Genomic DNA, 21,226 nt, shown 5'->3' on the forward strand with positions numbered 1-21,226 from the left:
TTGATTATCCCTGGTGTTTTCCTGTCCATATTTTGGACCTTCATCCTTGGTCGATTGAATGCAACGATCCATGTCAGTGCGACTACCGAAATCCACATTTAAACATTTGGGATTCGATACAGGCCACCGTACTCCATGAAGGGCATGACGGGTTTCAATCGCCTCGCTGGAATCAAGTAACGGATTATAAAATCTGACTTAATCATAAGTTTATTGTTTTACTTACTCTTCTGTGGCGTATGCCACATAGCATTTGGACTTTATGCGATCTATCCAAAATCCATCTTCTTCAATAATTTTTCCAGTCCGCGCCAAGAGACCCTTTAGCTGCAGCACAGTAAATGGTCTCACTAAATTAGTTATGTAGAGCACGTGGCTACTTCGATTGCGGGCTGGACTCGGTTCGGATCGTACAACTTTATTAAGAGCAGGCGCTGGAGCTGGTCCACCAAGTGGAACAGCTGGAGCTTGTGCCGGTGTTTGGATCACCTTGCCTCCCTTTCCAGAATTAATGTCTTGATCATGATCATCCGAACTGATGCGTTCCTTTCTCGATTTTGCAACTACTTCAGGCTGAGCGGGTGAAATTGAACGGGCGATAGATTGGGAATGGGAACGCGAACGTCGCTCATCCGATTCGTGATCGGAGGTGACCAGACCTTCCTCTTCAGAGGATGACTCCAACTGTACATCACTCAATGGAACTGGTTGCACCACATCGGCAATTATATTTTTTAGCGAATCCGTTGAAATAGCTAGCACTGGGGGAGCACGATCTGACTTGGTTTTATTAGTCAACCACTTCCGTTTGCGTACGGAACGCTGAGATGATGCTGTTTCGACTGTTTCCTCCGTTGTTGTTGTGGTTGTTGTTGATTGGATTGTTGGCTGCTCTTTGGCCGCATCAGAAATTTGCTTTCCCTGAATTTCATTTTCTTCCTCTTTACGATTCTCCTTGCCAACTTCATCGGTTCTGCTATGGCTCTCTGTCTCCTTGACGAAGCTTTCGCCCTCATCGTCACTAGTTCTTGGTGCCACCTTTTGTATCTTCTTTCTCTTCTCTCGGGATTTGGAAGCATTAGCGGCTGCGCCTTCATCCTTTTCTTCTACGTCTTCTGTCTGAATGTCTAATACATCGCTTGAAGTTTTTAGTTGCTCCTGATCCGCATTGGCTGTTAAGCTAATTGAAGGAGATGGAACTTTTACCTCTTCTGTTGGCTCTGCTCCTTTCTCCTTCCTCTTGTCGACTTCTTGATCGGCATTGTCATCCTCCCTATGATCCTTGCTCTGGGGTTTGTCTTCTACCGGTTTATCGTCTTCTGAAACTTGGGGTTGCACTACGCTCTCCGACTCTATAATGGTTTCAGAAGATGCCGTTGGTGGTGGCTGTGGCTTCTCATCGCCATTCTCACTTTTGGTATCATCCCGCTGAGCTGGAGCCGTCTCTGTGCCATTCTCGACTTCCTCTTCTGGTATACTGTCCACTTTACGGTCGTTAGTTTTACCATCAGAACGTTTTTTCGGAGTTGTGCGCGTGCTACGACTTTTTCGCATAGGAGATGCTGAAACTACAATAGCATGATCCTCACTGGAGGCACGTTCGCCCCGTTCATGTTGACTGCTTTCATTCTCATTGATTTCCACAGCAGCCGTTTTTGCCGATAATACCTCTTTTGTGGCATCGCTTTTATTTTGACTCTGTCCCAACGTTTCATCCTCGGTTTTATCGTCTTCTGATACTCTACGAGATCGGCGGCTACGTCGAGCCGGCAATGGAGAGGGAGATGTCGATTTTTTTCGCTCACTGCGACGTCTCATGGCTGTAGCTGATGCAAATGAGCCCCACTTGCACAAGACAGCAAAACACTGTAAAAATAAAAACTGAAATAATCTTCTGCTTGTTTAGCACTATATGCTAAGTAATTTGTCTCTTTAATTCCTGTTGTAGGCACTTTTTTCGCTGGTGCGAAAAAAATGTATTTAGGAATGAAAATATGCTTTGCGAACAAGCGTTGCGCCCTATTATGTCCCACTATTTTGTTTGTTCACCCTATTAATAACGCTAGCGCCATTTTGCTTATATCAAAATCGATAGCAACAATCGATAATTTAAAGACAGTTTTTAGCCATTATTTAAAATTGAATTAATTAGCAATGAATAAACAAGCATCGGTGGAAATTAATTTTAAAACAGTCAATAATAAATATCTTTGTGCTTTTGCTGTCTTAATGTTCATTTATAATAGTTGAAAATATATTTTGATTCTAACGGTTTTTAACACTATTTAACACTATTTTTGTCCCATTTAAGTTACACAACACTAAAGTGCATCTCGTAATTCATAGAAAACGAATTAAATTCTAACCGAACAAGATTTTGGCAAATATGTATAAACAAAATGATTATTAAGAACTTTTGCAAGTTTACACAATATATGACACGTGTGCGTGCTCGACCGCTATCCCGAGACTGTTGTCACACGGTGCCATTTAGTAGAAACGCCGATTTGTCCAAATGGGGCACAGGAACCGGGACAGTATTTGGGATAAGATCATCATTGATCCTCTCTCGAGCAAACCGACAACATCATAAACATTCGGAATCAACTCCACCTCTAGGCACAGGTGCAGCACTGTCATTTTCTGCAGCCTTCACCTTTAGTTTGTTTGGCAATTCTGATGAGGAAAAAGAAGAGACTCCAGAAGAGAAACTTATTCATCTAATCAAACGGTCCATACTTTGTATACAAAGAGATCAATTTGACAAGGCCGAACAGATGCTCCATCTCGCTTTACGGATGGCCCAAGATATACAAAGCAAAGACGGAATTACCTATGTTTATGATATAATGGCCAACCTGGCCATGGAGCGAGAGCAATTCAAAAAGGCTGAGAAAATCTTTGCGGATGTCATGAAACGTTTGTTTGCCGATGGACACACAGAGGATAGTCCTAAGGTTTAACAATTCCCTTTATATCTAACCAAACTACAATATAACATAAAAATTTATATTTATTTCAGATATTACACATCAGCTCTAAAATTGCGCACATGTCACAATTACAAGGCGAATTGGAAAAAAAGCTATCAAGGATTTACATGGACCCTACAGCGGTTGAGCAAATTAATGGAGAATATGCCACAGGAAAAGGACAAAGACATAAAGGAGCTATATGGTCTGACAAAGAATTGGTATTAAAGGTGTTTCCATTTAATTTGACTATAATAATAGGAGTTTTAAAAAAATATAATTTTTATAAATTTTTGACATTTTTATATTGATGCAATTTTTTTTTTTGCAGGTTTGGCCAATTGCTAATGAAACAGGGCAAATACAAAGAGGCTAAAAATCTCTTCAAAGAGGCCTATGATATTCTAATAGAAGTATATGGATCTGTTAATGAAGCCTCATTAACCATTTTAAATAATATAAGTGTGGCCTATGTCAATGTAAGTTGCTGTATTGAGCGTTTATTATACCTGATGAATATGTTTCTTTTTGCACCCAGCTGGAAAACTATGCCGAAGCCAAGGAAACTCTGTTGCAAGCCATGTCTCTAGCAAAAGAGCTAAAAGATGTAACCCAAGAGGGCATACTTCAAGCAAATTTAGGCCTGGTTTATCTTCGAGAGGGTCTACTGAAACAGGCTGAGGCTGCTTGTAAATTGGCTTGGAAAATGGGGAAAAAACATCAGAACTCCGATGCAATTGAGCAGGCCGAATATTGCCTCAATGAGATCAAAAGCTTTATGAACGGTTGAAATTACTTGTAACAGAAAAAACTTGCACAAATTCGAAGAGTAATGTTTTTTAAGTATATGTATTTTTTTGACTAATTTCAAAAACAAATCGCAAATTAAAGGCATGGAAAAGTATATTTTCAGTGAATTGTCTTAAACTACTCGAATTTTGCTATGACAATCATAAGCGCCACTCCTGTAAGTAGCGCAAAAATCTCCTTTAGAGATTGTTTCAGTTTCGTAGATTCTTCCAGCAGTTCGGGTAAAACGCTCACTGTTGCTATATAAATGAAGCCTCCAGCCGTGAAGGGCAAAACCCAAGGTGCTTCTCCACTACCGGCACCTAAAAGAGCCAAGGCCGTTCCAGCCAATGCCCCCAAAGCTGTAACCAGTTGCAGCAGCATGGCTTTGCGGCGAGAACAACCAGATTTGATCAAAATGGCAAAGTCTCCAATCTCGTGAGGCACTTCATGCAGAAGAATAGTGATTGTGGTAACAATTCCAATGCTATTGCCAGCTAAATAGGATGCACCAATAGCCAGACCATCGGTAAAGTTGTGCGCAAAATCGGCAGCCAGATTTAAATATCCAGATATTTCTACTTCACCCTCTGGCTCGGGCTTTGACTTCGCTTCTGTTTTTGTGGACTTGGTGTTTTTTTGTTCTTTCTTGGGCTTGGGAGATTTTGATGCTTTGTCCCCATCACCAGAATCACTTGACGGCTTCTTGGGGGGAATCGGCTTTGCCCCACCATGACTGTGTCCATGACCCTGACCACCCTTTAAGATGCGAACGATTTTTTTCAACTGATAGGAAGGCTATAATTCCACCCAACACCCACAGACCAACGCTCATATCATGAACATGTCCATGTTCCCCTTCATGATTGTGATCGTGATGACCATGATCATGTTGGGCATGTCCGTGATCGTGTCCATCTTCGCCATGCGAGTGAGGATGTGTGGCATGGGGAATCAGATGCAAAAATGCATCGCCCAACAAACCGCCGGAAGCGAAGGCTAGTAAAACTTTTAGGCGAGGTTTCATTGCTTCGCTGTTATCTAGAGGAATGATGTAAAGCAGCACAAATGGAGCGGCACTGATAAGCAATGTGGAGCCAATAGAGTGCAGCCAAATGCTCTTCATATCTGTGTAGAAAAATGTTTAATCAGAGACATAGGAGACAAAAAATAAAAGAGTATTAAAGCAGCTTACCCAGATGTGGCTTTGATTGGCTCTGCTTATGCTGCGGATGGTCGTGATGATGGTGGTCATGATCATGATGATCGTGGTCATGATCGTGGTGATGGTGGTCATGATCATGATGGTCATAGTCATGGTCATGATCATGATGATGATGCACTGCAGGAGCCTTCTGGCGATCAAAATTTTCATTTGCTTCCCGCGAGTATTTAAAACTGGGATTTGCTTGACCCTCGCATAGTGCCGGTAAGGAGAGTAGAATCACACCAAGTATTAAGCCCAATGCAAGTTTCTGATAGAATTGCAGCTTACTCGGCTCGAATTCAGCCAATTGTTTGGCCATTATAACTTAAAAAATAATGAAAACGCGTGGGATTTAAGAAAGTCGTATACAATTGTTGTGACGTGTGTGATTTTTTTCCTTCCTTTCTTCATTCACAGGTTCAAGTGCATATTGTACTCATACTCGTTTCGGGTTATCGATACCTAGTTCATAACTTACTTGGTGCTAGAGATGGTTACGTGATTCCAACTTTTCGTTAAAGAAATATTGAGCATTTGATTTCTCATATATTTTAAAGAAATTAACATTAAGTTGAACATCCTTTAATTATTTTTTTTCTATGGTTCAAAGGTGCAAGGACAAAGTTTAAAAATGATTATACATTGATCGATCAAGATATATACATATGTACATAGATAAACTTTCTGCACCCAAGAAAAGCTAATGAATAAGCAAACTCTTTGAATTTTTTTGAAGTTGTATATTTTTTATATTTTTGTGATTTTAAAGACTAAAATTAAATATCTATTTCTATACGCTTTTAGTAATTTAATATTTTTTTTTTTTTTTTTCGTTGACGGGGCATACATACATACTAGTAACTAGACATGTTTGTGGTTGTATGTGTGTGTGTTCTAGGTGCATATTATTGGTAAACCGTTACAAAAACGAGTAAAATTCGGTCAGTGTTCTTTTTTTTTGTTTTTTTTTTTTTTCAATAAATAATCCATGTTTGGGTTTTCGAGTTGCATATGCAAATCAAAAAAATTTACAATATGCATTGAAACAGAAAAAATAGAGATATTTGTGTATACATACATACATATACATATAATAAAGAACAGTTGTAAACAACCGTTAGCTAGCGAACGCCAAATTTGTTATTGTAAATTTTAAATTGCCTATATACAAGCCACTTTGGTTAAGCATTAATCTTGCTCCAGCTAAACATTTCCTTTCATTTTTTTGATCTTTAATACAAATTGATCTTTTTGAGTATAGTCTTGCGACACATGTGGCACGTTCGCAATGTTTCAGCGCAATGTGAACAGGCGCCATGTCCACATAGAAAGGCAACATCTCGCTTCCTTTCCATGCAAATTCCACAAAAGTGGGATTCTTCGAATTCCTGAACTTTGTTCTCCAAATAACGCAGCAGATCGCCCGAAGGCAGACGTGTGGGATCACTGGGCGATGATGTGGATGATGATAGAGCCACAGTGCGTCCATTGTGGGTAACCCGTCGCTCAATGGCCACGCCACAGCGTAAACACTTTTTCATACGTATGCCGCATTCCTCGCAAGCAATTTGGTGCTGGCATGGCTCAAAGCGTACCAATTGCAAAATCTCATTACACACAATGCACTCCAATGGGGGTGTTGGCCCCGAAGGGGGAAGTGCCAAAGATCCGGCTCCTGGTATAACACTTGGTGTCTCGGCGGCAGTAGCGGAGGGAGCTGGCGGTTTTGGAGCCTTTTTTCTGGGTGCCACTTGCGGTGAGACATTGGACGATGCGGCTGCCGCATCTGAATTGAGTTTTTTCACACCAGGCGAGGCATGAGCTGTAGGTGTTGGCTGATCGGTGGTATTATGGTTGCTACCGCTGCTGCTGGTTGTGGGCGGCGGCTCTAGCTGACGCTGTGGTGGAGGCGGCGGAGGTCCTGCACCGGCAATGGCTTCTGTTGCCTCCTCAACCACAATACCACCACCGCTGCCGCTACTACCTCCACCAACACCCATGTCTAGGGCTTGCATGTTGGCTTGTAAGACAGTTGGTTCCAATTCACCCGCTCCGACACCGGATTGTTGGCCAAAGATTAGTTGCCTAATCTGACGATCGGTAATCCATTCAAAAATGCTTGCATTGGCATTGTTAAGTTCTACCCGGCAACCATGACGAGCCAAATAGATTAGAATGCTATACATCAGGCGATCTTCGCTCCGCACACTTGCACACTGTACTAGACTCATGTAGAATTTGTGTATCTCGGGCGCTTCCTCCTGGGAAGGTTCGGCTGCCTGTTGTAAGTTTGATTTCTTGATTATACACAAGTGCATGGCATTGTCCCCATCCTCGTCCTTGGCATTGACATCGCATGAGAGCTTAACTAGCCGCTCCACCACGCTGGCATGACCTTGAGAGACGGCCAAGAGGAAGGGTGTCTGACGTCGATTATTACGTATGTCAAGTTCAGCCTGTCCCTCGGTGACCAGAGTCTCTACCACCTGGGCGTGTCCGTTAAGAGCAGCCAAATGAAGGGCGGCAAATCCATCATCCTTGCGCACATTTACCAATTGGCGGGAAAGCTGTAGAATGCGTCTAGCGGCCACCACATTACCTTTAAGGGCGGCATGGTGCAACACATTAAACCCACGATTATTCTTCACAGTGAAATCGAGATTAGGTGCATTACACAACAGTTCCACTACTTCGGTATTCTCCTTGCCAATCGCGTCATGTAGTGCCGTATCCCCGTAGGAGTCCTGTATATTAACATTGGCATTGTGCTGGAGTAACTCGCGCACACAATGCGGCGTTTTCTTGTGCGCACAAATGTGAAGGGCTGAGCAATGGCTCGAATTGAGGAAATTGACTTCGGCTCCATGCTGGAGCAAGACTCGCATTGTGGCTGGCTGATTACCGAAAGCGGCATAATGCAATGCAGAATCGCCTTCCTTGTCAACAGCATTCACATTGGCGCCCTTTGAGATGAGGTAAGTCACAAGCTCGACATATCCCTGATGAGATGCCACTTGAATGCAAGCCTTGCCACCACTCATCACATCCACTTGACTGGGATTAATATCCAGATACTGGCGCACAAACTCCAAATGCCCTTGAGCAGCTTCGCGTACCAATTTGTCAGCCACAGAGCTGCCGGATAAACCAGAGAGCGGTGTCATCACATGATCAGTGCGACGATGACTTAGATCCATCATGCTATTCGAACGTTCAGCTGCTGTGGCCAATGGCGAACGTTCCAGTTTGACACATTTTGGATTCAGCGTCCATTCAAAGCCATCGTCCAATTGCTGGATGCGTAAATCCCCATCCGAATACACTTTAACTACTTTACAAAGTTTGCCAAGAGCCTGCAAAAAGGAAATTTAAAAAGTTGTTCAGAAAATATTTTTTGCAAAAAAAACAACTTACATAACGCATAATGTCAATCCATTCACCGTGACCTTTTTGCAATTGTTGAACTTTATTGGCATCATTGATTATGGTAACTAAATCGCCTACACGAAATGATACAACCTTAACGAGTGCGGCGGGATGAAATGTCCAACGATTGGGGCAATTCTCATATTGAACTCTATTAACGAAATTAAATAAAATATTAAAAGTATTTTTTTAAAATTACAGTCTATAACTCTCTTACCGAATATCCCCCTTGTCCGTAATGCGATGAACTGTGCCCAGTTTGGCTAAATGCTCCACCATACGAGGATTCCAACCACCGTGGCCTTGTTGTAATTTCATAAGGGCATCAACTTCCAGGCACACCTTGACTCGATCCCCAACAGAGAAGCTAGGCTTCACCATTGGTGCCACCGGTTGCTGTTCCTCTGGTTGTCCCAACACTGGCATATGATCCTTGTAATAATGCCCACCACAAGTGGCCGATATATATTTAAGATCAACGTTGCCCTTATGTCCCAATCGATAGACGTTCGTTGAACCCGTTACCCACGAAACATTAGCTACACTGCGACAAGATTCGTTGTCCCAGCCTCTTATTTCCATAACACGCCCAGTTTTGCCCTCACCGCCGTCCTGTTCGTTCCACTCCCAGTCTGGACCGCGTACAACCTTGGCCCCAACAAAGATGCCACGCAATTGAATACGTTTCGAACCCTTACGTACGGGCACACGTACACCCAACGAATTTGGTGTGGTATATCTAATGAAGGGATGCTCTAAATCATGCAGATCGGCTGCATAGCAAAAGGCGCACAAATGAAAATTGGCACATTGAGCACATTTAAAAACAATGCCAGCTATGCCCGCCTTGGAGCAACCATCACAAACAACATTCGAATGGCGAACACCTAAAGAAAAAGAAAAAAAGAAAAAAGGGTTTAAACGACAATTTAATTTTGCTTCCAAATTTTTCTACTTTACTTACCAACTTGGGCATTATCCACAATTATTAAATCAAATTGATTTTGATAGCCAACACGGTAATTGGTTCGATGGCCGGAATCCCAATTGACGACAACTGTGTTCTCTGGTGAATGTGTTGAACCACTGCGTCCTATTTCACAAACCGTACCTACATGACCTTCTCCGTCGTCTGTTGATTGGAAAATGAGAAAAAATGAATATAGAGTTTGAGTTAAGTTACAGAAAACATGGAACATGGAACATTGAAATGTGGCAAATGTTTCGCTCCTACATACATCCGGTTTTCTAGACATCTGCCCTGTGCTCCAAAGATAAATAAACAGTTGGTTTATAAATAAATATCGTCATTCGGCTCCAAGTGTAAGAGTCCTCACCATATGCAATTGTTTGCTCCTGAGATCGCCCCCATGTATGTATGTACGTATTTTGTCTGAAGCCAAATGAACTTCGTACTTGCATTTGGAGAGGGGGAGAAATTCTCAACAAAGTACATAGTTGTCGTGATAATCTATTTTTAGGGTCTTCATCAAACAGCAGCCCCAGATTTGTATGCTGCAGCTGCTGCAAGAGACGACACCAACCCCAAACTTTACACTAAAAACAAAAAAAGAAAAACTAACTTTTCTTCTCTTTAGAAAGAAGTACATAATACAAACTATCCCAAGAAATTAATGGCTTTCTCGTATAAAATAGTTACTTAATGGTATTTTCCAATTGAGTAATTCATAACGACATCTTATCACTGGATTCGGATTTATGACGTTTTTCTCATTTGAACACCAACTAATTCACTCTAATGATTAAAGAATGTAGAAGTAAAGTTGTATAAAAGATTTTTCTTCAAGTGCTTCACACTTTTTCCCCATCAAGCAAACTAAATATAGAATATATTGAAGACAAATGGCACGCGACATAAACGACTCCCGACTTCGGAGGAGCTGTGTCGTGCCGATTCCTGGCTTCATTTCTTAATGACATAAATACACATATATACATATTTTTGTTGCTGCCCCATCATAGCCAACACATGACATGACCTTTTTTTGTGTCTATACGCACACATATATGTATGTACATATATAAACTAAAATATATACATATGTATATGTATATACATATATAAAGTGACAACATCCCCTTTTTTCAAAGCCAAGAATTCCGCCGCAGTCGCGCAGCGAGTGTTGCTAAAAATAGAGGTACCCAAGAGCACCTCGCTTACGCCTCTGCGCGTCCTCCTTTACAATCACATTCCACATACGTAAGTACGGGTATAGGTATATGTATATATGGATGCCCTGCCCCTGCCAGTAAAGGCACCTCACTAGAGTATACAAAATACAAAACCTAAAGCGAACGCAAAAACATATCTTCATCATATATAAACAAATTGTTGGCTAAGTTAATTACTCAATGGGATAAACAATTTACGCTTAGGTGTTGCCATTGTTGTTGTTATTGTTATACCTTGATTCGACCATATCCAATTTGGTCCGCGAACCACACGTATGCCTGGCGGAATGGAGGCTCGCATGGCAACTATATATTCCTTTTATTGTTGGCTTTTTGTTCGTTTAAGATTCTCCTTGACTTAATTCAATATAAATATCAGATATGCGTATTCCAATCGAGTTTTTGCTTCTGTCGACTGTAAATATATTTTAGAATAAATAACAATGTTAATCGATGCATAATAATATAAAATGAGTTTCTATTTTAATCAAACGAAAACATATGTTAATATAAGTTTTATTTTAGAATTTATATTGCCCCCAACAACGCCTAAATTGGAATACTTAAGAATTTCTGCAAATTCAAAAGAAACAAGAACAAAAGTTTTGCTGAGTAATTTCAGTAATATTCGATGAGAACATTTTGACAGTATCGAAATTTCACAATCACTTTGGATTGGGATAAAAATAGATGGATAAGGTTGAAAATTGTTTGAAATATTGACATTTTGGGGGTGTCCAGACCCCTTGACTCCTTCACATCATATTCTATACACATCTCTCAAAAATTCTTTCGCTATAATAATAATTTTTATTATTCCATTTTTTGAAAAATATTTGTCTTTAATTTTTCAGAGAAATTATTTTTTATATTAATTTATTGTAAACAAATCGATATTTCAGGCCTCTTTTCCAAAAGACACCTCTCGGTGTACAGATTCAGAGTACAATTTGGGCTTAGTTGGAATCGATGACTTTCATTAACACTGCTTAATTGGACTGTTATTAAAAGATTATTTTCAGACAATTGTTTTAGACATGAGTGCAAAGATAAATTTTGAAGAAATTTAGCCTTGTTGATACCCTGCTTTATTTTTTTCAGGAAATCGCCGAGAATCATGTAGGAATTTTCCTTATAAATCTTGAGGATCTGAGAATGTTCTATGCATTTAAGGGAATTGGCGGTTAAACATGGCTTTATCACATTTCAGAAGCAGTTTCAATTTTGTTGTTTTTATTGTTGAATTTTTGGTACATTCGTAAATTTTGTATATCGTTCTGTGATGAATTCCAAGTACTGAATCATATAGCCTTCTAGGAAATATTTAATTAATGCTTTGTGAATTTGATTTCGGATATATGTAAGTATATCTCCTAACTAACGGATTTATATCTTTTTGGACAGAATAAGGTAACTGGGTCAACTAACTGGGCGCATGACTAAACGGAAATACGCAATATATACATATATATATGTATATGAATATTTTGTACATTCTGCGTACCTGGAAAAAGTCAATCATTCAATTAAAACGGCGCAAATGCAAATCAGAAAATTGTGACGGAAGTTCCATTCTACGCTTTTATGGTTCTCCAATTGGAAACGAAAAAAATTCGAATGTTTTATTTTGAATTCCTATTCCCATATATTCAAGACTGGAGGATGAAGAGAAGTAGGAGAGTGTATATGTACATATACATATTTACATATGTGGATAATGTTTTTATCAGCGGGAACAGCAGTTGTTGCTGTGAATTGAGTGACGCATGGCGATAAGATTCATGTACATCTGTATGTGAATGACCATATTTTTCTTAGACTTGTCTCCTTTATTTTGCCCCATTGTCTGAATGATAATAAGTCAACGCTGCAATTATTTTTTTGTAACAATTAAATAGCCCGCATATGTTGTACAAACACATACACACACGTACATATGAGCAAATACATACATACATACATATGTGTGTATTTGGAGGCCAACTTACCCAATGCAATTTCAGCTAATTCCCTCAAATGTCCAATCACTGCTTCCAGCTGGTTGCAATTACACATTAAAAATAACTTTGTTTTTCCTCTCTCTCTTTTGAAGACTGTATATAAATTATTGCATTTTAATTGATCTGCATTTGACTGTTTTTATTAATTTTTTTTGCATTCGTATATGTACATGCATACATACATACATTCGTCTTAGCCAAATTTGTGCATAATTTTTGTTTGAATCTTTTAGGTTTATCCTCGATTTGTGGGTTTTCTATCAGCACCAAACTACTACTCGTCGTCGCTTGCGTTCAGAAAACATGGCCAAATTTTTAATAATTTTTATTTAACTAAAATTACACTTTTTAAGTTAATTTTTCTATTACTACATATACAACTACAAATTTTGTTCGCAGGAAAACAATCGATTGGCGGGGCTTTGCATCGATAAGTATAATGAGTACGAGTTAACATCGATATCTAGTATCGAACATCGATGAAAATTTTTTTTCATTATGTTGTATATACATAATATGTATGTATAATATTTATAATATCTTGTAACTGTTGCAGGATTTTATTTAAAGTAACAAATTCAGGTTGCGGATCAAAATTAAATATTTATTAAAAACAAAAACAAAAAGTTCCTTTTCCAAGTATTTTTGGTATCGATAGAATATTCGACTAGGGCTGAAACCTTTATCGTTGTCATCTCCTTTGCGTGACGTGTCTACAGCTGAAACAGAATTATTCGGATTTTCGTGTTTTTTTCCTTTAATTAATAACAATTTAATTCACAAAATGGTTGAAATCACCGGTGTTGTTGCCAAATTCTACAACGATTATGTGCAGAACACACCGAAGAAACTGAAGTTGGTGGATATCTATTTGGGCTATATTCTATTGACCGGCATAATTCAGTTTGTTTACTGCTGCTTGGTGGGCACCTTTCCATTCAATTCGTTCCTGTCAGGATTCATCAGTACAGTCAGCTGCTTCGTCCTTGCCGTTTGTCTGCGTCTGCAAGCCAATCCCCAAAACAAGGCCGTGTTTGCAGGAATCTCACCGGAGCGTGGATTTGCTGATTTTATCTTTGCCCATGTGATTCTGCATTTAGTTGTAATGAATTTCATTGGCTAAATTAGACCTACTGATCATTTACCCCCTATTCGCATGTATTTAAATTAACTGAATAATATATATTACTTATTTGGATAAAAAGCATCCTTATACAACTGAAAGTAATCAAATTTCTTATCTGGAAATTCCAACATAAGTTCCGGTTCTGGCAGCGGCATTATTATGGGTTCTATAGGTTCCAAATAATCGGCCAATTGCGGTTCTACGGGTTTTTTAGCACGCGAGGAAGAGGCAGCTTTCGGATCTCGCTTTACCTTCTGCGGCACCAATACCGAGTCATTTACATTCAATGTCGGCAAATCCGTAAATACAGTGCGATCCGGTGGAAAGTTTAACTTTTGCGTGATCTAGATAAAGAAGATGACTCTAGAAGACTGTTATTACAGAAATTCTTGTCATACCTTTGGAGCAATTAGTTCCTTGGAGCGGGGTGTGATGTTTGCTTCGGTCACTACAGTTCTCATTTGGTTCAATGTATTAATCTCTTCCTGTCTGCGAATGGTTGTGTTATATTGAGGAGCTGCTAGCCGGCTTGTTGTTGGCATCATTACTGGTGCTTCAATTGGTATTAATGGGAGAAGTTTCGTCGTCCTTCCAGGTCCTTTGCTTTTGGCGCCTAAAGGGGAATTCTCCGGCTCGGAGCCATTGTTTGCCCTTACTTCAACCTTTGGAGCAGTTGCTGCCGTTAAGTTCGACTGCAGTATGCGACGCGGCACAGTATTTTGTTGATTAGAAACTAGCCGGGACTTACGGTTGTTAGACATATTTTTCTAAAAATTTTAAACAAATTGAAGATGGATCAAACAATCATAGTGATGGTAACTCTTTAAATATCGATGTTTTTGTATCGAGTAGTTGCCAAGACGTTAAAAGGAACTGGTTCTACAGCATGCAACTGAAGGTGCTTGTTGTTACTTGTTTTAGTCAATATCATTAAAAATGGCTCTAGCCAGGGCAAGGCCGGACCAATTGCCAAAGGATGCGGTTATAATCACAGAGGACCAAGCCCTTAAATATCAATGGAAAATTATAACAGCCTGGGATAAGTTGGGCGATGTGTGCGTATCAACCGGGGGAAATTACCTAACATCTATTACTTATATTTTTAATTTCCACAGTTGGGCGTTACGCTACTCATCCGGCGTACTTAGCGCCTTGGCCGCTGTCACAGGTGCTTATATCAATAATCACTATAGGACAAAATTGCGTTTGGGAAACCAAGGACGCCTCTCAAGTTATCTGCCAATTGTTGCTGTGCCGGCAATTTTCACCATGCTAACGCATAAGTTTTTTATACAGCGGCCCATCCTGATAAATCCAATGGGTGAATGTCCTGTGTGTATGCAAGTAAGGAGTGCTGCCTTTCAAACTGGCCTGGGAGTTGTATATCCCACAATATTAGCTCCATTTGCTGCATTTATGTTTGCCACCCGCTGCTACACCTATCGTTTGCCTTCAATAACAGAGAATCCTCGTGAAGTGTTTATGCTGTGGCGAAAGTTTACTCGCCCATTAGCTCCCGCTTTGGGTTCTATTCTTGCTTTCCATGCTCTGCTGGCCATGTTTTTGACGGGTAAGGAGGAGAAAGAAAACTTTGACATTTTGTTACGCCTTAAAGAAATCGAACATGAGCTGGAGATGAATGATATGCCGCAGCGAGTAGATTTTTAATTAATAAAAAGGTTCCCTTTTATAAAAATATTTAACATTTTTGAAAAATGTGCAATTAACTGTTATCGATTAACATGTGTACCAGCTGATCGGCTTGCTGGAACCAGTCGTTAGTCAGGTGGACTTTGTTTTAAATCTTGAACCTTTGGAAGTGCATTGCACTTTTAAAAGTTTTTTTTATTGCTGGAAACCAATATGATTTTTATCCCAAGTTTATTAAATATTGTAAAATTTGTTTATTTTGTGTTGATAAGGAAAGCACTACTATCAGGAGTATCGATTTAATTTTAAATGAGCCGCAACCCTGGTTTTAGGCGCTAAAAATATCGAGTACCAGGTTCGTGCTCACACGTTGTTGCAGCTGGCTGACGAAATTGATTGTTTTGTATTTGCATTTATTGCCGAAAGGTGAGTAATACAATTGTGTAAAATAACATTGGAGCGTAGTCTAAAACGTAAACATCTAATTTAATCACAAGTAAAGAGTGAGCGGAATAACAAATTGCTTTAAACCTGTGCAATTTGCTTACGCCGACAATCATTGCACTTTCACTTGCTCGAAATTTTGTTTGGTCAAGAGGAGTGTTTGGGGGCTGGGGACTCAATTGTCTCGTGGCAAATAGACTGTGCCAGAAAACTAACCTTATTGCGTCTCCTTTTTTGGTTCAACAGTCCACCGGAGCAGCAGCAGCGAAATGCAGTTTATGACAGCAAAAATGGTGCGCGATGCCTATTTGGGCTTCTTCAAAGAGAAGAAGCACATTTATGTCCATTCGTCGAGTACAATACCATTAGATGATCCCACTCTATTGTTTGCCAATGCTGGCATGAATCAATTTAAGCCAATCTTTTTGGGTGTTGCTGATCCCAACAGCGAGATGTCCAAGTGGGTTCGTGTGGCCAATACCCAAAAATGTATTCGTGCAGGTGGAAAGCATAATGATCTGGACGATGTGGGCAAGGATGTGTATCATCACACTTTCTTTGAGATGTTGGGAAATTGGTCCTTTGGTGATTATTTCAAAAAGGAGATTTGCACTTGGGCCTGGGAATTCCTTACGGATCGTCTCAAATTGCCCAAAGATCGCTTGTATGTGACATACTTTGGCGGCGATGAAGCCAGCGGCCTGGAGCCTGATCTAGAATGCAAGCAATTGTGGTTGGATTTGGGACTAAAACCTGAGCACATTTTGCCAGGCAGCATGAAGGATAATTTCTGGGAAATGGGTGAGACAGGACCCTGTGGTCCATGTTCGGAATTGCATTTCGATCGCATCGGAGGACGAAGTGTACCCGAGCTGGTCAATCAGGACGATCCCGATGTTTTGGAGATATGGAATCTTGTGTTCATCCAATATAATCGCGAATCTGATGGCAGCCTGAAGCCGTTGCCCAAGAAGCACATTGATTGTGGCATGGGATTTGAGCGTCTGGTTTCTGTTATCCAAAATAAGCGTTCTAATTATGATACGGATTTGTTTCAACCGCTATTCGAGCATATTCAGAATTCGACTGGGGCACCGGCCTATCAGGGACGTGTTGGAGCCGATGATAGTGACGGCATTGATATGGCTTACCGTGTACTAGCAGATCACGCCAGGACCATTACTATTGCACTTGCCGATGGCGGTACTCCCGATAATACTGGTCGTGGCTATGTTCTTCGCCGTATTTTAAGACGTGCCGTTCGGTAAGTCAAAGTAAAATTTCGTTCCAGGCGAACTCTCTCACTATTTGATTCAATTTTCAGTTATGCCACTGAGAAATTAAAAGCTAAGCCAGGCATGTTTGCCTCATTGGTGAATACTGTCGTTGAGCTGCTTGGCGATGCTTTCCCAGAGGTCAAAAAGGATCCTCAACATATTATTGATATCATCAACGAGGAGGAGCAACAATTCTTGAAGACTCTAACACGTGGACGTAATTTACTTAATCGAACCATTGAGAAATTGGGTGCCGACCAGAAGATCATTCCAGGTGATGTGGCCTGGCGTTTGTATGATACCTATGGCTTTCCCGTAGATCTTACCCAACTGATGGCCGAAGAAAAATCACTTGAAATTGATATGGCTGGCTATGAAGCAGCCAAACAGAACTCTTACATCTTATCTCAGGGCAAGGGATCCAGTAAGATTGAGGAAATCAATCTAGATGTGCATGCCATATCACAACTCCAGGATCAAGGAGTGCCCACTACAAATGATTCATTTAAATACAAATACGAAGCAGAGTCGGAGGAGCGTGATTCACCCTACAACTATGAGACATGCAGCAGTAAAATTTTGGCCATTCGTTTTGAAAATCAGTTTGTTCAGTCTATAAGCAACGGACAGAAGGCCGGAATTGTTCTGGACAACACCAATTTCTATGCTGAGAGTGGTGGTCAAATCTATGATCAAGGTGCTCTTGTGAAGGCAAACGATGAGGCCAATGAGTTTCTGGTAGATCGTGTCTACAATCGTGGTGGCTACATTCTGCATATTGGTGTCGTTGAGGGCACTCTAGCCGTAGGCGATGATCTTCAGCTGCACATCGATGTGACTCGCCGTTGGCTGACCATGAAGAATCATTCAGCCACGCATGCTTTAAATCATTGCCTCCTTCAGGTACTGGGCAAGGATACAGAACAGAAAGGTTCATTGGTTGTACCCGAGAAACTGCGTTTCGATTTTAATACCAAGGGAGCGATGACTATTGAACAGGTCGCTAAGACGGAGGAGCTTACACGGCAGATGGTGTACAAGAATGTTCCCATTTATGCCAAGGAATCAAAGTTGGCAGTTGCTAAAAGCATAAGAGGTCTGCGTTCCGTCTTCGATGAGGTCTATCCGGATCCAGTGCGTGTTATATCTTTCGGGGTACCCGTTGAGCAACTCGAAGACCAGCCCGATGGCGAAGCTGGCGACAACACGTCTGTTGAATTTTGCGGTGGCACTCATCTGCGACGCTCTGGTCACATTATGGACTTTGTTATTAGCAGCGAAGAGGCCATTGCCAAGGGCATACGGCGCATTGTGGCTTTGACTGGTCCGGAGGCTATAAAAGCCATCAAAAAGTCGGAACAATTCGAGCAAGAAATTGTCACACTCAAGGCTACCATAGAATCCGATACTGCGGGCAAAGATTCCAAGCAACATGTTAAGCAAATTGTTGAACTAACCGAACAAATTTCTCATGCTACCATACCGTATGTGAAAAAGGACGAAATGCGTAATTTGCTCAAATCCCTAAAGAAAACACTCGACGATAAGGAGCGTGCCTTGCGTGCCGCGGTCTCTGTTACTGTCGTGGAACGCGCAAAGGCATTGTGCGAAGAGAATCCCACTGCTACTGTATTGGTCCAACAACTTGAGGCCTACAACAACACCAAGGCTTTGGATGCTGCCCTCAAACAGGTGCGAAGTCAATTACCCGACACTGCTGCCATGTTCTTCTCAGTTGATGTGGATTCCAAGAAGATTTTCTGCCTCAGCTCTGTGCCCAAGAGTGCTGTGGAGAAGGGTCTAAAAGCCAACGAATGGGTTCAGCATTTATCTCAATCTCTTGGTGGTAAGGGTGGTGGAAAACCAGAATCCGCTCAAGCATCGGGCACAAATTATGAGAGTATCGATGAAATACTTCAATTGGCCACTAAATTTGCCCAAACTAAATTGGCTTAAACTTAAAAAAGATAAATAAAAAGACTCGCATAATCTTTGGCGTTTGATTACTCCAAATTATAATTACACACATACATACTATACTCCAGAAGTGCGACTGTTCCAAACAGCATTTACATTGAATTTTTTGGCTAATTTATCAAATAAAACAATACAAGCTTTTGTAAACTTTCTAAAAATAACCAATCGACTTTTATAATTGGTTTCTTTTTGCAAAATTGAATACTCCTAAGGAGCATTTATAAAATAATTAATGCTTTGTTTATGATTTTGAATTCTTTTCAATAATCCAGTCGACAGCATTTGAAAAATTGTCTACTAAAGCTGTTGGTGGAGGTGTTACCTCAACATCTGCTAAATATTTACCAGTTTTGACGAGTATTCCCTGAATTCCAAGGCTCATGGCACCAACAATATCATCATTGGCATCCTAAAATGAATAAATGTCCTATAAAATCTTCCCAAATGGCACCAGATATTGATACATACATCACCTATCATGACACACGATGCTGGATCCATACCAGCCAGAGCACCTTTGAAGAAATAAGGATTCGGTTTGCCAATCACTTGAGCGGTACAACCTGTTGCATATTCCAAGCCCTTTACAAAACAACCAGGACCCAACGCCAAGCCATCTGCTCGCCTATAATATTTGCCCTGATGAATCGCCACAAGTTTGTGACTATTTTGCTGGAGTAACACACTATAAGTTTAAATAAATATGAATTCCAACAGTACAAATCAAATTAAGTTGGCTTACTTAAAAGCTTTGTTAAGTTGATCATAGTTAAAAGCTTTAGGAGCCAAACCCACAACAACTGAATCATGTGATCTACTTGTATCTTCTTGAGGGAAATCTTGACGAGCGTCATCCGATAATAGATAGTACGGATTTAGTTTCTCAGTTTCCACAAATGCCACAGCAGCACTCAAAGAACTATAGATCTCTGAGGATTCTACCTGGAAGCCAATCTTACATAGCCTAGAGTGCAAAGTGGTCTTTGAATCTTTGGTGGTGTTGGTAACAAATTTTACCCTCACTCCAGCATTTCGTAATCTATTGAATTGATCTGGTAAATATCAGTAATCTCTTTTTGGAGATTTTATTAATATCTGGTCTTGCTTACTTGGTCAATGCCCCAATAGCATTTGGTGTTGGCTCATCCTCCACATGTAATGTGCCGCTAAGATCTATTAGAGCAGCTTTTATTGACATTTTTCGAAATATGCAATGGTTCCTATACCGTCTCAAACCAAAAGACAAAAACATTTATTTCAGTTTAACTTTACCTAACAACCTACATATAAAAGTATCGAAGTACAACCCTGGCAAGCGTATCGATTCAAGCTTATCGCAATTTAAACATTTAAAAATTATTAATTATTTAAAAAATGTGTTTATATTTAAATATTTTTATTTAATTCGATTTTGACAAGACAAGCAATTAATACAACTTGTATTTTTTATATACTGAACATACTTTCTAAGAAAATTAATTGTTCTTGAATACAGAAATACATATATCTAAATAAAAAGAGAACAGAATTCTAGCTTGTTGCTTATGCAACGTTAGCAAATTAATATGTAAACGTTATTAAGCTCATTCTTAATAGTAAGAACGAATCTTTAGGCGTTTTATGTATTATAATGGCTTGGCTAGTACCAATCAACATTTATTTTGCAGTCCATATCCATTTTTTAAAGCAATGAAGTATTTACCTTAATCAATAAATTCATATTCCTTATTCATAGTTTTGAATACGAATTAACGTGCTATTATATTATATGTAATAAGAAAATACATCAATTACCTGAATTATCCATACTCATATTAAAAATGCAGTAAAACTAAGTACTTAAAATGGTATGCTTATCAAATCTATTATACGAGGGTCGTCGTGTGAGTAAATGCTAACTATTAGATATGGATCATTTTCTGAACTGCTGTAAACAATTAAAGCGCAAACAATTATTCTCAGCATTTCAAATATTTTTAACATACGATTGAACCCATTTTAAATTAAACATGTCATGACATTTCAACAGGATACAAAGCACTGGGTCTATATATATCCACCCAAATTCTGGTAGAAATTAAAAGCCCTGTGTCCTAGGTTATGGGATGTCTCTTAAAGTTGGTTCAAGCTTTCGAGTTGATAGGTAAAACTTCCGATTCCAAATA

The 21,226-nt window shown here is 39.9% G+C and overlaps 9 protein-coding genes across 11 annotated transcripts in view; 4 read left to right on the forward strand and 5 right to left on the reverse strand.

Annotated features, from left to right (window-relative positions):
- Positions 1–2,026, reverse strand: part of Acn (Acinus) — a 2,886-nt gene extending 860 nt beyond the window's left edge. Inside the window, exons 1-2 of the mRNA XM_068284620.1 lie at positions 227–2,026; positions 1–166 (exon numbers count right to left, since the gene is read on the reverse strand). The exon at positions 1–166 is cut by the window's left edge and continues 45 nt beyond it. Coding sequence (XP_068140721.1) covers positions 1–166; positions 227–1,818 — 1,758 coding nt within the window. The 5' untranslated portion in view covers positions 1,819–2,026. The remainder of the gene's footprint in view (positions 167–226) is intronic.
- A 296-nt stretch (positions 2,027–2,322) lies between these two features.
- Ttc19 (tetratricopeptide repeat domain 19) lies at positions 2,323–3,876 on the forward strand. Its single transcript, XM_068284736.1, is given in 5 exon segments — positions 2,323–2,957; positions 3,023–3,079; positions 3,081–3,193; positions 3,304–3,451; positions 3,511–3,876. Coding segments are annotated over 5 exon segments (1,128 nt in total). The 5' UTR covers positions 2,323–2,399; the 3' UTR covers positions 3,763–3,876.
- Catsup (Catecholamines up) lies at positions 3,803–5,396 on the reverse strand. Its single transcript, XM_068284735.1, is given in 3 exon segments — positions 3,803–4,541; positions 4,543–4,889; positions 4,957–5,396. Coding segments are annotated over 3 exon segments (1,320 nt in total). The 5' UTR covers positions 5,288–5,396; the 3' UTR covers positions 3,803–3,899.
- A 323-nt stretch (positions 5,397–5,719) lies between these two features.
- On the reverse strand, positions 5,720–12,991 carry mib2 (mind bomb 2). Of its 3 annotated transcripts, none has more exons than XM_068284373.1 (7): positions 12,774–12,991; positions 12,576–12,680; positions 10,822–11,002; positions 9,359–9,526; positions 8,612–9,281; positions 8,383–8,545; positions 5,720–8,321 (listed from the first exon to the last, which is right to left on the reverse strand). In XM_068284373.1, exons 3-7 carry the CDS (start codon positions 10,886–10,888, stop codon positions 6,201–6,203), a joined length of 3,189 nt encoding a protein of 1,062 aa, XP_068140474.1. In that variant the 5' UTR covers positions 10,889–11,002; positions 12,576–12,680; positions 12,774–12,991; the 3' UTR covers positions 5,720–6,200. The 3 variants fall into 3 exon arrangements, with proteins under 3 accessions (XP_068140474.1, XP_068140472.1, XP_068140473.1); XM_068284371.1 differs by having other exon boundaries at positions 12,576–12,710; XM_068284372.1 differs by having other exon boundaries at positions 12,576–12,710; positions 12,770–12,991.
- Positions 12,992–13,263: 272 nt separating this feature from the next.
- Dad1 (dolichyl-diphosphooligosaccharide--protein glycosyltransferase subunit) lies at positions 13,264–13,811 on the forward strand. The gene has a single exon (XM_068284375.1). The coding sequence runs from the start codon at positions 13,372–13,374 to the stop codon at positions 13,708–13,710; it is 339 nt and encodes a 112-aa protein (XP_068140476.1). The 5' UTR covers positions 13,264–13,371; the 3' UTR covers positions 13,711–13,811.
- On the reverse strand, positions 13,327–14,535 carry Rcd4 (Reduction in Cnn dots 4). Its single transcript, XM_068284374.1, has 2 exons — positions 14,112–14,535; positions 13,327–14,057 (listed from the first exon to the last, which is right to left on the reverse strand). Exons 1-2 carry the CDS (start codon positions 14,472–14,474, stop codon positions 13,773–13,775), a joined length of 648 nt encoding a protein of 215 aa, XP_068140475.1. The 5' UTR covers positions 14,475–14,535; the 3' UTR covers positions 13,327–13,772.
- Positions 14,536–14,593: 58 nt separating this feature from the next.
- LOC137572856 (uncharacterized) lies at positions 14,594–15,429 on the forward strand. The gene is made up of 2 exons (XM_068284700.1): positions 14,594–14,768; positions 14,829–15,429. The coding sequence occupies exons 1-2, from the start codon at positions 14,650–14,652 to the stop codon at positions 15,379–15,381; spliced, it is 672 nt and encodes a 223-aa protein (XP_068140801.1). The 5' UTR covers positions 14,594–14,649; the 3' UTR covers positions 15,382–15,429.
- Positions 15,430–15,669: 240 nt separating this feature from the next.
- Positions 15,670–19,222, forward strand: AlaRS (alanine--tRNA ligase, cytoplasmic). The gene is made up of 3 exons (XM_068284780.1): positions 15,670–15,789; positions 16,054–17,071; positions 17,132–19,222. The coding sequence occupies exons 2-3, from the start codon at positions 16,077–16,079 to the stop codon at positions 19,038–19,040; spliced, it is 2,904 nt and encodes a 967-aa protein (XP_068140881.1). The 5' UTR covers positions 15,670–15,789; positions 16,054–16,076; the 3' UTR covers positions 19,041–19,222.
- LOC137572928 (haloacid dehalogenase-like hydrolase domain-containing protein 2) lies at positions 19,076–20,347 on the reverse strand. The gene is made up of 4 exons (XM_068284781.1): positions 20,171–20,347; positions 19,804–20,100; positions 19,530–19,746; positions 19,076–19,470 (listed from the first exon to the last, which is right to left on the reverse strand). The coding sequence occupies exons 1-4, from the start codon at positions 20,311–20,313 to the stop codon at positions 19,303–19,305; spliced, it is 825 nt and encodes a 274-aa protein (XP_068140882.1). The 5' UTR covers positions 20,314–20,347; the 3' UTR covers positions 19,076–19,302.
- Positions 20,348–21,226: the final 879 nt, after the last annotated feature.

The sequence above is a fragment of the Drosophila tropicalis genome, unplaced genomic scaffold (assembly GCF_018151085.1).
Source record: "Drosophila tropicalis isolate 14030-0801.00 unplaced genomic scaffold, ASM1815108v1 contig_393, whole genome shotgun sequence".
NCBI classification, from domain to species: Eukaryota; Metazoa; Arthropoda; class Insecta; order Diptera; family Drosophilidae; genus Drosophila; species Drosophila tropicalis.

Excerpts from the sequence above, each read along its gene's own strand:
- mib2 (XM_068284373.1), bottom strand. The coding sequence starts at position 10,888 with ATGCGAGCCTCCATTCCGCCAGGCATACGTGTGGTTCGCGGACCAAAT. Across the intron at positions 9,282-9,358 it reads TGTGGATAATGCCCAAGTTG|GTGTTCGCCATTCGAATGTT; the intron begins GTAAGTAAAGTA and ends CTTTTTCTTTAG. Across the intron at positions 8,322-8,382 it reads GGATTGACATTATGCGTTAT|GCTCTTGGCAAACTTTGTAA; the intron begins GTAAGTTGTTTT and ends TCCTTTTTGCAG.
- Dad1 (XM_068284375.1), top strand. The coding sequence starts at position 13,372 with ATGGTTGAAATCACCGGTGTTGTTGCCAAATTCTACAACGATTATGTG.
- Rcd4 (XM_068284374.1), bottom strand. The coding sequence starts at position 14,474 with ATGTCTAACAACCGTAAGTCCCGGCTAGTTTCTAATCAACAAAATACT. Across the intron at positions 14,058-14,111 it reads AGGAACTAATTGCTCCAAAG|ATCACGCAAAAGTTAAACTT; the intron begins GTATGACAAGAA and ends TTCTTTATCTAG.
- LOC137572856 (XM_068284700.1), top strand. The coding sequence starts at position 14,650 with ATGGCTCTAGCCAGGGCAAGGCCGGACCAATTGCCAAAGGATGCGGTT. Across the intron at positions 14,769-14,828 it reads TGGGATAAGTTGGGCGATGT|TTGGGCGTTACGCTACTCAT; the intron begins GTGCGTATCAAC and ends TAATTTCCACAG.
- AlaRS (XM_068284780.1), top strand. The coding sequence starts at position 16,077 with ATGCAGTTTATGACAGCAAAAATGGTGCGCGATGCCTATTTGGGCTTC. Across the intron at positions 17,072-17,131 it reads ATTTTAAGACGTGCCGTTCG|TTATGCCACTGAGAAATTAA; the intron begins GTAAGTCAAAGT and ends TTCAATTTTCAG.
- LOC137572928 (XM_068284781.1), bottom strand. The coding sequence starts at position 20,313 with ATGTTTTTGTCTTTTGGTTTGAGACGGTATAGGAACCATTGCATATTT. Across the intron at positions 20,101-20,170 it reads GCTATTGGGGCATTGACCAA|ATTACGAAATGCTGGAGTGA; the intron begins GTAAGCAAGACC and ends TCAATTCAATAG. Across the intron at positions 19,747-19,803 it reads CAACTTAACAAAGCTTTTAA|TGTGTTACTCCAGCAAAATA; the intron begins GTAAGCCAACTT and ends TTAAACTTATAG.